A 12,024-nucleotide genomic window follows, 5' to 3' on the forward strand; every position below is an offset into this window, starting at 1 on the left:
GTGACCCTTGCTTTTCCTGCAATAGATCCTTTTTGTAGACACTCGTGTTTGAGAAGGGACAGCCCGATACGCGGACTGCAGTTACCAGCGATGTCTCTCCCCCGACAGATGTGCATGGCGACGTTTGAGCACGACATGGAGAAGGCCTTTGCATTTCAGGCCAGTCAGGACAAGGTGTGCAGCATCTGCATGGAAGTGGTGTATGAGAAACCATCGGCCTCCGAGAGGAGGTTTGGGATCCTCTCCAACTGCAACCACACGTACTGCCTGTCCTGCATCCGGCAGTGGAGATGCGCCAAGCAGTTCGAGAATCCCATCATCAAGTAAGTCGGTGTTACCAGAGTTCTCTGTGCTCTGTGTCGGTGCGATCGGCTCCCCGCTGCGCTTTGACTTGATACAGAAATAAAACTGCTGGTAGCTGTACATGTTACCGTAGCCATTTGTAAGTCTGAGCTCAGAAAATCCCAGTCCAAGTGCTGGCAAATTGCAGGACGTTGGAGCGTGGCTGTGACAACGACTTTCAGGAGCAGTAGGATCCATGGGGTCCTTTGGTTCCTTGACGTGGGGAGAGCTTGGCCCTGTGTCACTTTGCCCTCTGGTTATGCTGATGATGGGACAAAGCGCACGCCGGGCTCTGGAGCAGCTGAGACCCTCCCAGTGACCTGTGTACAACAGCAGCGGCTCCTTCCTCCCTGTGTGTGTGTTCATTACGGGATTTTTCTCTAAGTGATGGCTGACTCAAGCTAAATGTCCCACTAATCACACATTTACCTGTATCTGAGTAAATGCCTTTGTCTTCTAGCTGTATAAAAAATGTATTCCAAACGTGCTCTTCCTCAGATGAGAGAATTTAAAACATCCTATTAAGGCAATTTCCTTTTTTGAGCACCTGTCTGAAAACTCAAGTTATAAGCACACTGAGGGAAAGGTGGGAAACATTTTGTCTTCTGCCAAAGGAGACTGTTCTGCACAACTTTCATTATAAATTTAATTGAACTGTAGCTCGTTAGGACGTGTATTGGACATGAACTCCTGTTGCGCAGGTACTGAGATATTCAGCCTACAGCAGGGACTGCGAGGGGATTAAATACATTAGTATTTAAAATTCTTCAAACAAGTTTTTTACATTCTTCCATAATGTTGAACATACTGGTTGCTGCAAAGTTAATCTAAAGGAGGGACTTGGCTCAGTTCTGTTGCTTGCTGGGGGACAAGGTGTTTGACAGGACGTACGGGGAGGGGGTAATAAAGCCCTTCCTAGGCTTGTCGAGGGACCGGACATGGCGTATTTGACTCTTGATCTTAGTTCCTCACGTTCCTTAGTTCCTCATGTAGAAATCCATCTCGTAAACGCACTAAGTGAACAACCCATGGCTGCTGGTGGAGGTCCGATCCCGTTTCAAAAGGCTTTGAGACCTTCCTGTGTCTTTCTTCAGCTGCTTTGCCTGCTGCAGCACTCGAGTAACAGGTTTATTTCTGGGATTAGCAGGGACAGTTTGCTTCTGCGTACTGAGGAAATAGCTGTTGTTTTGGTCAAGTCTAGAAACAAGCACAAGGCAGCGCAAGCCCTGGCTGCCTTGAGTTGGGTTGTTTTGTAACATCTGCCCGCGTCTGACACGTCGCGGTGACGAACATCTCCCGCTCCCTCAGGAGGCGGCTGTTTCTGGCAAATGTATGGAGGAATATTGCTCTCGGGAGGTAACAGAGCGTTGCTGGTTTGTCTCCATCCGTTCAGGTCTTGCCCGGAGTGCCGTGTGATATCCGAGTTCGTCATTCCCAGCGCGTATTGGGTGGAAGACCAGGAGAAGAAAAACGAGCTGATCGAAGCGTTTAAGCAAGGAGTTGGGTAAGTTCAGTGACCACAAACACTATTTACATCATCCTTAAGACAAACACACTAAGACTTAATCAAAGTGCTCATTAAACTTTGTATAATTACAGACCTTTATACACAAAACCCTTAATCTCTGTCAACACTGTGATTTAGCGTTGTGACTGCCACAAAAGGGTCTGTCACGTAATTACACATCAGGAATTATTCAAACTCAGTGTGCTCTGAAGCGCTGGAGCTGTTTCAGCGTCATGAGTTTTCTGTTGATCCCTCGGACATACTCACCTGGAAGGTTGTCACTTACTGAGAACAGGTAGGGAAGGAAAATGTAATAGTCCCTTGAAAGATGGGATAAAAATTCACGAGGCTTTTGTCATGTCTGCTGGAAATACGTGCACCAGCCTTTAAACACGCCTTTGGACAACAAAAAAAACCCCAGGCCTTGCCTAAATCTGTTGCTACGAGCTTTCCAGCTGCTTCAGAAGCTGTTGGGCTCTCAAGTCCTGTTATACCACGGCAGAATTGCTGCGAGCAGCACTGTGGCGTTAGATGTTTAATCCAGCGTCTCATCTTACCTTACCGTCAGGGAAAATATTTGAATAGAATGAGTCACTTTAAATTGAGGTTCTTCCAATATGGTTTGGTTTTCATACCCTATTGCTGTCGTGGTTTTTCATTTTAATTCCCAAGGGCTCTGAACTGGGGGGAGTAAGTTGGGCAGTTTTTAAGTGGCCGCGTTCTGGGTGAGATCAGCTCGGGTGTTACAAACAGGAGCTGTTGTGTACAGGAGAATCTGAAACGGGCTTTGCATCAGTGCTCAGCTAACAGCAATACATTGTGTTGGAGACAGTTTCTGTGCCACCGAGGTTTTTGTGAGTAGATCTCTTGGCAGTCAGGTTAACTTGGGGATTTAGCATTGCATGGAGTGACGACAAGCTCATAAAGGGGAGGCTGAATTAAGAGCGGGGGGTCACGCCAGCACAAATCCATTCTGATTTATATGCCAGCACAGGATGAAATAAGTCAGACCCAGAAACGTGGAATTTGTGTTCCCAACCAAGACAAATTCGTTCTGCTTTTAGTGCACTGCCTGGCTGGGGGGTTGGGGTTCATTGGTGGGTTTTGTTATTATTTTTGAACTTTCTTCTCCATGTAGTTGCTATTTGCCAGAATGGAGATGTGGTAGATGTCTTAGAAATCAGTGCATGTAAAGTTCCCAAGTTCAGCTGCGTTTTCTCTGCAGTTTCCTCTGCAGATGTTTTTCATTGTAGAACAATCCATGGACCCCCGTCCTGGGTACTGGGGGTACCAGTACACCCCCCCGGGTACTGCTGCACAACCTTTGTGAGGAACACAGGTATAGAAACTTGCTGGGCAGCTACAGCGGCTTGGTTCAACACCAAAGCTGATGGAACTTAAATTAAGGAATGATTGTCATAGATCTTCCAAAAGAGACGATGAGAAGAACTGGTTTGTAATAATGAAGTGCTAGAAAATACAGGGGAGGAATGCCAGAAAAATAGCAAGAGATTTGGCCACTTGATGAAGATGTACATTCTCTGAACATCCTTTGCTTTTCAAGTCTTAGGATGTTTTCAAGGTTTTTTTGTTATGATGCTGGTTTTTTTATATCTTCGTTCCTTTTTAATAATCTTTCCCATCTATTTTGATTGCTGTCGGCTGGGGAACAGCCCAAACCTCTGGGTGTGTTTGTTACCAGGAGCAAGTACTTCGCGTCGCTAAGGCTGAGATGATGAGCTGATGCCTGCGTGCTGCCGCAATAACACTCTCTCCTCTCCTTACACCAGGAAGAAACCCTGCAAGTACTTTGAGCAAGGGAAAGGAACTTGCCCGTTTGGCGGAAAGTGTCTTTACCTTCACGCGTATCCAGACGGGACGCGAGCTGAACCCGAAAAACCGCGCAAACAGCTCAGCTCCGAGGGGACCGTGCGGGTAAGGGGCTGCTCCAGCCAAGCGTCATTAAAACGTTGTAAATGGAAAGGTGTTTTGCACCCTGCACGGCCTTAAAAAAGCATATACAGCGTCCCTCAGCTTGCCTTGAGGCCAAGGTTTGTTATCGGGAAGGAGAAGGCACCTTTCATTTAATTGTAAACATTTATTACCGTTTATTTTTTCAACCAATCCTTCTCGTGGCAAATCTTCAGAGGGATTTTGCTGGTAAAGCTGTCACCGATGGTGCTGAAAACTGCTCTGGGCTGCTCGCACACAGCTGGCAGTGAGAGCGGCTAACAAAGTCAGAACCTCCCCAAACACTCACAGGGCCGGGGCAGCTCCTGGACACCGATCGTCATGGGAAAGAGGGGCTGTCACTGTGAATTTAACACCAAACGGTGCCGAGTGTTAAATCCCAGCACAAACCCAGATTTTGATTCTCAGCTTCTGACTTGATATTTTTTGCATCAAGAAATGAGGCTGGTAGTGGACACTACTTGGATGGAGCGGGGACAAGTGCTGGTTCAAGCTCAGTCGGATGTTCTTCTATTGCAGTTCTTCAATTCGGTTCGCCTGTGGGACTTCATTGAAGACAGAGAAAGCAGGACTGTGGCCAGCACAGACGATGACGTTACGGAACTCGGAGAACTGTTCATGCACCTTTCCGGGCCCGACGAGGATTCTGCCACCTCGCAATAAAGCGAACGCAAGGTGCTGCTCTTCGTTTAGCGCTGCTTCTCCTTTCTGCAGCACCCTGGAACGAGTGTGCCCTGTGGTTTACTTGTGCAGTCCCGGTAACGTTTTCGGATGGTTTTTTGTATGGCAACAAAAATACTAAAATATATTTAAAAAGTGAAATTGATTGCATGGAAACAAATCCCTTAATCCCAAGGGGCTTTTCTCCCTCTTGGACGTAACAGCTTCTGTCTTGTGAGTTGAGTGGTGGTTTAAATACAGCTCCTCTCTTACCATTTAAAGCTTAAGCTGTTAAAAACTGTTGCTAAAAATCTATTTTGGGTGCTTTTTTCACTAAATGTCTATCTACAAAACCCACTGGAAATGATGGTCAGTGTAGCTTTTTCTTCCTTAAAAAGGAGCTTTAAGAACTAGTACGTTTATACCTCAACCAAAGTAGTACCTGGAGGTCACAATCATGTTTGGGGAGCGGGTTCCCGTCCTTGGGTTAAAAATAATCTTGGTTTAAAATAATTAGAGCGTATAGTGGCAGGAGGAGTCTCAGAGCACCTCCTGGAAGGCAAACACCACTATACTGATGAATAGATTCGGGCAGAGCAGCCACAACATCCACCCGAATTAAACCCACAGTGCCAACTGGAACCTGGAAACTGTAAGAGAGTCGTTACTGTCAGCGTTCATTGCAACAGTAATAGTTAGATTTTTGTTCAATTTAATTAGTGCAAATATATTTGACTGGAAGGGAAACGTTGATTCAGTTAATGCAAATGAAGTAAATGATTTTCTGGTCTTATGTCAGTGATGTTACGCACAGCAGCACTGGTGACACTGCCCGCAGTGTCCTGGGAGGGACAGCAGCACAGCCCCAATTGCTGTTAACGCAATTAACGCACATCTCTGCTGAAGTAACGGAATTACAATCATTAAATAACGTGGGTTGGAGAACACCCTTAAGATCATTAATCCAACCATAAAATCGTTACTGAATTTTACTTTTGTCAAAAATTTAGTTCATGTTTGTGTTGCAAAAGCAATTTGTGGAAGTTGAGCCAAGAAGTTAATTCTGCTAAGTCATTTGTCGTTAACTTCGCGGTTAAATTCAGTCTGGCCACGACTGAAATGGTGACTGTGTGATACAGCATTAAAACACTTATATTTAAGTTTTCTCAAGCACATTCATACAATTTTAAAGTAAGTAGTGGGGCAATTTATCCCATGGCTGGAGGAGACTGTGTACCCGAGAGGCTGCTTAAGCACTCCAGAAAGATTCAGTGGTGAGACTGCGGGAATTATTTGTGTTGTGAAGTCTATTTAGAGACACTTGTGCAAAAACACCAGGGCGCTGCTCCGCTGGGGAAAACAGCATCTGCGTCACCGTCATAACGCAAACAGCGGGACCCTTCACCTCAAACCACCTGAAACAGCAGCAAGTTAGTGACACGAGGATTATCCGCCTGGGTTGGAGTTTCTGGGTCAACCCTGGAGCTGAGCAATGTCCTGGATGGAAATACTGCATGTCTGTAAGGGTGAGGACCTCGGCAGCTGCTGTTTAAAACCGCCACGTGACAGCACCAGGAAAGTCTTAACGCAGGAAGCCATTAGTGTAATTCTTCAGCGCTAATTACAAAGGTGAAGGAAAATACCGTAGCGCAAGGAGAGGTGGAGAACTTGCTGTAAGGTGAAGGTTCACCAGCTCTTTGTATCCCCAAGCCCCTGGACAGCCCTTTGCCTCCCACTGAAGTTTGTTTCTAGCTGCTCTTGCACATTTTTTCCAGAGAGAAATATTTTTAGTAATAAAATATACCTAAAAAAAGTCAATGGAGAGGATGTTCTTTACCTTAAACAAGACATTCCCGATTTACTTTGCCCCAAGAAGTTCTAACCAGGCAACAATAGCCTGAAATAAAAAAAACACTTGTTTTCAAAACTATCCAGGGACAACATAAAGAGGAGTTTGAATTTAAGGGCAGTACGACTTAGAAACTTAAATACTTCACTTAGAAGCTTTCATCTATTTTGACGTCAAATGCTGGTCAAAATAAGCCTATTTATCAACAATATTTTAATTTTTTCAAGTGACACATGGTCAGTTTTAAAAAATGAGGCATTAAGAGTTTCTTTTAGGAAATCAGAGCTAAAGCAGTTGACCATTTCTCTTTTGTTCTCCCTTTCTTCATCTGTTTCTTATTGAAATGAAGGTAAAATGAGAGATAAATGACGTACCCTGACACATAAGGACAGAATCCCAGGCTCTTGCTTCAGGAGTGGAACCTTGGCTTCCATCCTTGCCCTAAGGATCATATTTAAACAGAAGGACATTGGAGAAACTGATTCTTCGATTAAATCTATTGATCAGTCACCTGTATTTGTCATCCGTGGAGTTCAGCCAAGACAAAACACTCCTACCTAAGGAAACAGGTTCACAGAAGATAAAACACCGAGATGGTTCAGTTAAGTTCCTTGATGGTCCATCAGTAGATGCTGCTGAACAATCACTACTGTAAAATAAAAAACATATTGTAAAGAATGTGATGGGGAACCTCTGGGTTATCATATCAAGTGTGTTTTTACTTGAGCTGCTATTATCTATCCCAGTGATGTTTTAAAATCTATTCAGAATGTCGTTTTCTGAGGTTTTCAAAGCCAGATGTACATGTTAGAAAAATGGATGACTGCATTAAATGATGACATTGAATCTTACACCTAAAATTTAATTTATTTTATTAAAATAAGATAATCAGAGGAACCTTGGCTTACAATAAATGCATTTTCTCAGGAGCAATAAAAACAAAATTAAAACCCAAATCAGCAAGAAAAACTGTATACACTCAGTTTCCTCTGGCTAGTGCATCTCTCGGACGACAGCTCCCGGTGGGACGAAGACTCCGCTCGTTTTTGCACAAGTATCCGGATCACGTCCACTCGCCTCGGCCCCCGGAGCCCGCGGTTCGCGCCTCCTGCCGCTCTGGGCCGCAAGGAACAAGTCACTAGTACCAAAATAAGCTGCTGAAGTTACTGCGGGTGCCCATAGCGAGCCTGGCGTAGCTTCCTTCTCCGAGCAGTACAGCTCCAAACAGATTCCTTTCTTTTGCAAGAGTTTTTCTTCTATGTGCAAAACTATTTTGTGTTGAATTAGCATTTGAACTTATTTCATTGGCTTGATGAAAGCTCTTAGGCAGGAGCTGATTTCCAGAAAGTTGGTTTTTGTTTGTTTTTCCTCTTCCCTCAGCCGTGTTTGCGGTTCCCCGTGTCAGGGCAAACTCTCCCACAGCCATCATCTTGCCTTGGCCACCTAGGCAAGTAAAAAACACCAATTCACCGCCAGATTCCAATCCAGAAACGCTGCCGAAGAACCATCCATCGCTTCTGTGTATGGGGAAAAATAAGGCTCAAGTGCATCTATTAAAAAAATAGTAATAGATCTCTTGATTTACAGTCTGTTAACTACCCCAGTAAAAGAGACGGTAGAAAAAGGCAAGGTGGAGCTGTGGCCCTGCAGGAGAACTGCAGGAATCCTTAGCAGCTTGTTGTTCAGCATGGGCCGCAGCTGATCTGCGGGCACTGATCCTGGACACGGAGGCATCACACGCACAACTTCTGTCCTGCTGTCCTTCCCCGTCGCTGTCGAGAACAAGGGAAGGGAGCGCCAGCCTAAAACACGGGCAGTCTCGTGGACGTTAATGTGCAGGAGTTGATGTCCTCTGTGTGGGCAGCGCGGTGCAGGGAGGGCTCCGAAGCACTCCGGTTGATTTTGGGTAAAGAATGTTGCAACAGTTCAATGGACGACAGTATCTGAGGGAAACGCACAAAGGGAAAAGGTGGCTCGTTAGAGCTGCTTGTCTTTTTCAGTCTAAAACCTTCATTTATTCTGACATAGAATCCCAGAGTGTCAGGGGTTGAAGGGCCCTGGAAAGCTCACCCAGTGCAATCCCCCCATGGAGCAGGAACACCCAGATGAGGTTACACAGGAAGGTGTCCAGGCGGGTTGGAATGTCTGCACAGAAGGAGACTCCACAACCCCCCTGGGCAGCCTGGGCCAGGCTCTGCCACCCTCACCAGGAACAAGTTTCTTCTCATCTTTCAGTGGAACCTCCTGTGTTCCAGTTTGCACCCATTGCCCCTTGTCCTGTCACTGATTGTCACCAGAAGAGCCTGGCTCCATCCTCCTGACACTCCCCCTTTCCATATTGATCCCCAGGAATGAGTCCCCCCTCAGTCTCCTCTTGTCCAGCTCCAGAGCCCCAGCTCCCTCAGCCTTTCCTCACACGGGAGATGCTCCACTCCCTTCAGCATCTTGGTGGCTGCGCTGGACTCTCTCCAGCAGTTCCCTGTCCTGCTGGAACTGAGGGGCCACAACTGGACACAATATTCCAGGTGTGGTCTCCCCAGGGCAGAGCAGAGGGGCAGGAGAACCTCTCTGACCTACTGACCACCCCCTTCTAACCCACCCCAGGTACCATTGGCTTCCTGGCCACAAGGGCCCAGCGCTGGCTCATGGTCACCCTGCTGTCCCCAGGACCCCCAGGTCCCTTTCCCCTACACTGCTCTCCAACAGCTCGTTCCCCAACTTACACTGGAACCTGGGGTTGTTCCTGCCCAGATTCAAGACTCCACACTTGCTCTTAAAAGCGCTGAAGTACCGTTTGGAGGCTCTGAGAACAGCGCTCCAGAATATTCCAGGCAGTGCCACTGCTATAGGAGTCGAGTTCCAGGGGATGGGGAGATACCTGTGCTTAGCTCGCAATGAATTAACAAACATCTACACAATTCTCCAACAGAGTAACCCAGCAAGAGTTACATCTTCTAACAGTCCGTTTAGAAGCCGTTTAGAAAACCTTCTAAACAACAGAAGTTGTACTTGATTCTAACTGTAAGAAGTTATTTTTCCGAAAGCTGCTGATGTTTAATTCCAGCTATTTAGTGAATCTAAAAAAGCACCTTCACCATCCTCAAAGTGACAGGAAAAGGTAAAGCATCCTTTGTAAAAACACCAAAACCCGCTACATGAATTTGAATTCCCCGGTGGTTTTGTGTGATTGATTGTAGTTGTGAGGAAGGTAAAGAGGAACAGCCTCTCACTTCCCCCAAACCTACACTCACATAAAATACCAATACAAAGATTTTATTGTGTTGGGGCTTTTTTTGCTTATCTCTAAAAACTGGTCAGCTGTTGAAAGCAAATTGCTCTAGTGTTGGTCTAAAAGTGCTTCAATCTGCTTGCATAAATATTTTTGTGACCTTCACAGAACTACGTACAATCAGAACTGCAAAAGATGTGCATGTGAATAAAGACAAAAATAGGAAGGCTCCACTTTATATAAACCAACACTTGTACCTGTGTGGAATGTTTGTGTGCTAATGGCTACTTAGGAAATACTCTGAAACACCACTTACTTGTGGAAACAGAGGTCGTTCTTCCCTGACTTTCTTCAAACAATCTGCTACGAGCCGCTTCATGGCCTTGGGGCAGTTCTTGTAGAGTTTGCTGAGGTCTGGAGACGCATACCCTCGGCCCACCATGAAAATGATCTGCAAAAAACCCACGTTGGAAAAGCTGTTTCACCAGCTGACGGCTTCAGTAGCGTTAAGGCGAGTACCACAGGCACAGTTGTCCAGAGGAGTTCATGGAAACAACGGTGCTGCTGTTGGATTAAACCAGTGACGCTGGCCTGCGTGGCTGAGCCCCTTCCTTCACTTGAAGGCTATAGCGACTAACGAGCCGCAACTCGGGCCGTTAGAGCAGCGCCCAGTTTGGCACCACAGCTCAGTCCACCAGTAGCAATGATTTTGTGGAGGTGAGGAGAGGTTAGTCGGTGTTCTTTTGTTACTTTGTACAGGACCATAATTACACACTTGCAATCAGACTGCATGCAACTGAACCCCCTTTTTTCACTCTGTCCTGCATGTGTGTTTCACTGGGAATGTGTACCGGGTTTCAAGACCTGTTGTGTGTTTTCATCGTGGCTGACAGGCAGACAAGGATGATTTTTTAATGCATACTTGTCATTTTGAGAATGTATTTTCTAGATGTTTGAGCTCAGATTTTGCATGTATTTAAGCATGAGCTTAATTTATGCACACGAGTAGTCCCACTGAAATTAATACTGCAGAAAACTGAGCATATGGGTAAGATAAGGTGGGATTTTTAAGCTAATTAGCTGCAGCTGTACTCCCAAAAAGTGACTATGAAACGGCACATTGAGATCCCACAGTTTAAGAGCCCTTAAAGGTTAAAGTAAGTAAATCCATTTCGGAAGCTCATAACAGGATCTGAAAAGTCAGCTTAGGTTCTGTAACCAAGATTTTTGTCATAAAACCTAAAATAAGGAGAAATTTCTTTACTTTGAGGAGAAACTTCTTTACTTTGAGGGTGACAGCACTGGAGCAGGCTGCCCAGGTCGGCAGAACCGCTCACAGCTGACGCAGCAAAAAAGGACATGGGGTTGGTTTTGTTTCCAGACAAACACTAACACATTATTAGTGTTGGTAAATACATTTTCTGGTTTAGTCCAAGTCATCGTTTTGGATTTTCATCAGACTTCAGTAACCTTAACAGTTGCCTCTGTCATGCTGGTAGGACTGTTCCCTGGGAAATGGTGGTTGGCTTGGTTGGGTGACGGGAGTTCGGTTGTTTGAGGGTTTTACTGGGGGCAGGAGGGGAAACAGAACTAATGGTGCTACTGGTTCAACTCGTGTTGTCTCAGAAAAAAGAACAGCTCGATATAATGTTGCTAAAATAAGGTCTTGGTGGCGTTCTTCAGGAAATATTCCATCCCTTCCTGGAAAACTTAGTTGAGAGGCAAGTGTCACCTGTTTTGCAACAGCGATGATTAAAGCCTGTGTATAATTTCAATGTTCTGAACTAAAAATCTGCCTTACCAGAGCTGGCCTGTCCTATTTGCAATACAGATTATATAACACAATAGACACTACAATCTAGTAGTTTGTCCCCATACACTCACACTTTCCATTATAAGATCTTAATTAAAAACAAAAACAAAGCCAAGAAAACCACCAAACCACAACTAAGGATCAGCAAAACAGATGAAAAAGATGCGAGAGTCCGAAGTTCGTGCAAATACATAAGCCAAGATTTTCATGATGTAGCTCTAACAGGGCACTTAAAATGTTTATAAAAGAGATTTTTGTCTTTCCTTTTGACTGTCGCTATTTATTTAAGTAAACACACAATTACACAAACTTACCGCTGAAACAAATTGTGTTGTAAACAACATTTCAATTCTTGTTTTGCAAATGTTTTACATTTCTGGAGGACGACACAATGCATTATGCCCAGAAACCAAACGCAGCGTTCAAAGAATCTCTCTTACCTGATCTCGGTTGTTAATGTGGGAGTACGGCAGCTCGCCCGTCATAAGTTCATATAATACTATTCCATAGGAGTAGACATCTGACTGGAAACTAAACGGGTTACTGTCCTGCATCCGAATCACTTCCGGTGCCTGGAAGAGGAAAAAAAGAAACAAATTATAAGCAATATTAATAGAATTTAAAGACAGAAAGGACAGGAGAAGGGAAAAGTA

General features: G+C 45.1%; 2 protein-coding genes across 18 annotated transcripts in view; one reads left to right on the forward strand and one right to left on the reverse strand.

The window, feature by feature from the left end:
- MKRN2 (makorin ring finger protein 2) overlaps positions 1-7,180 on the forward strand; it is a 12,457-nt gene extending 5,277 nt beyond the window's left edge. For both annotated transcript variants that reach the window (XM_065074450.1, XM_065074451.1), the window contains exons 5-8: positions 109-323; positions 1,736-1,846; positions 3,640-3,784; positions 4,340-7,180. In XM_065074450.1, the coding sequence (XP_064930522.1) occupies positions 109-323; positions 1,736-1,846; positions 3,640-3,784; positions 4,340-4,483 (615 nt within the window). In that variant the 3' untranslated portion in view covers positions 4,484-7,180. The remainder of the gene's footprint in view (positions 1-108; positions 324-1,735; positions 1,847-3,639; positions 3,785-4,339) is intronic.
- Positions 7,181-7,184: 4 nt separating this feature from the next.
- The window catches only part of RAF1 (Raf-1 proto-oncogene, serine/threonine kinase), a 79,078-nt gene continuing 74,238 nt past the window's right edge, over positions 7,185-12,024 (reverse strand). For all 16 annotated transcript variants that reach the window (XM_065074441.1, XM_065074436.1, XM_065074440.1 and 13 more), the window contains 3 exons: positions 11,812-11,943; positions 9,875-10,009; positions 7,185-8,272 (listed from right to left, as the gene is read on the reverse strand). In XM_065074441.1, coding sequence (XP_064930513.1) covers positions 8,132-8,272; positions 9,875-10,009; positions 11,812-11,943 — 408 coding nt within the window. In that variant the 3' untranslated portion in view covers positions 7,185-8,131. The remainder of the gene's footprint in view (positions 8,273-9,874; positions 10,010-11,811; positions 11,944-12,024) is intronic.

This window comes from Columba livia, chromosome 10 (genome assembly GCF_036013475.1).
Source record: "Columba livia isolate bColLiv1 breed racing homer chromosome 10, bColLiv1.pat.W.v2, whole genome shotgun sequence".
Lineage (NCBI taxonomy): Eukaryota > Metazoa > Chordata > Aves > Columbiformes > Columbidae > Columba > Columba livia.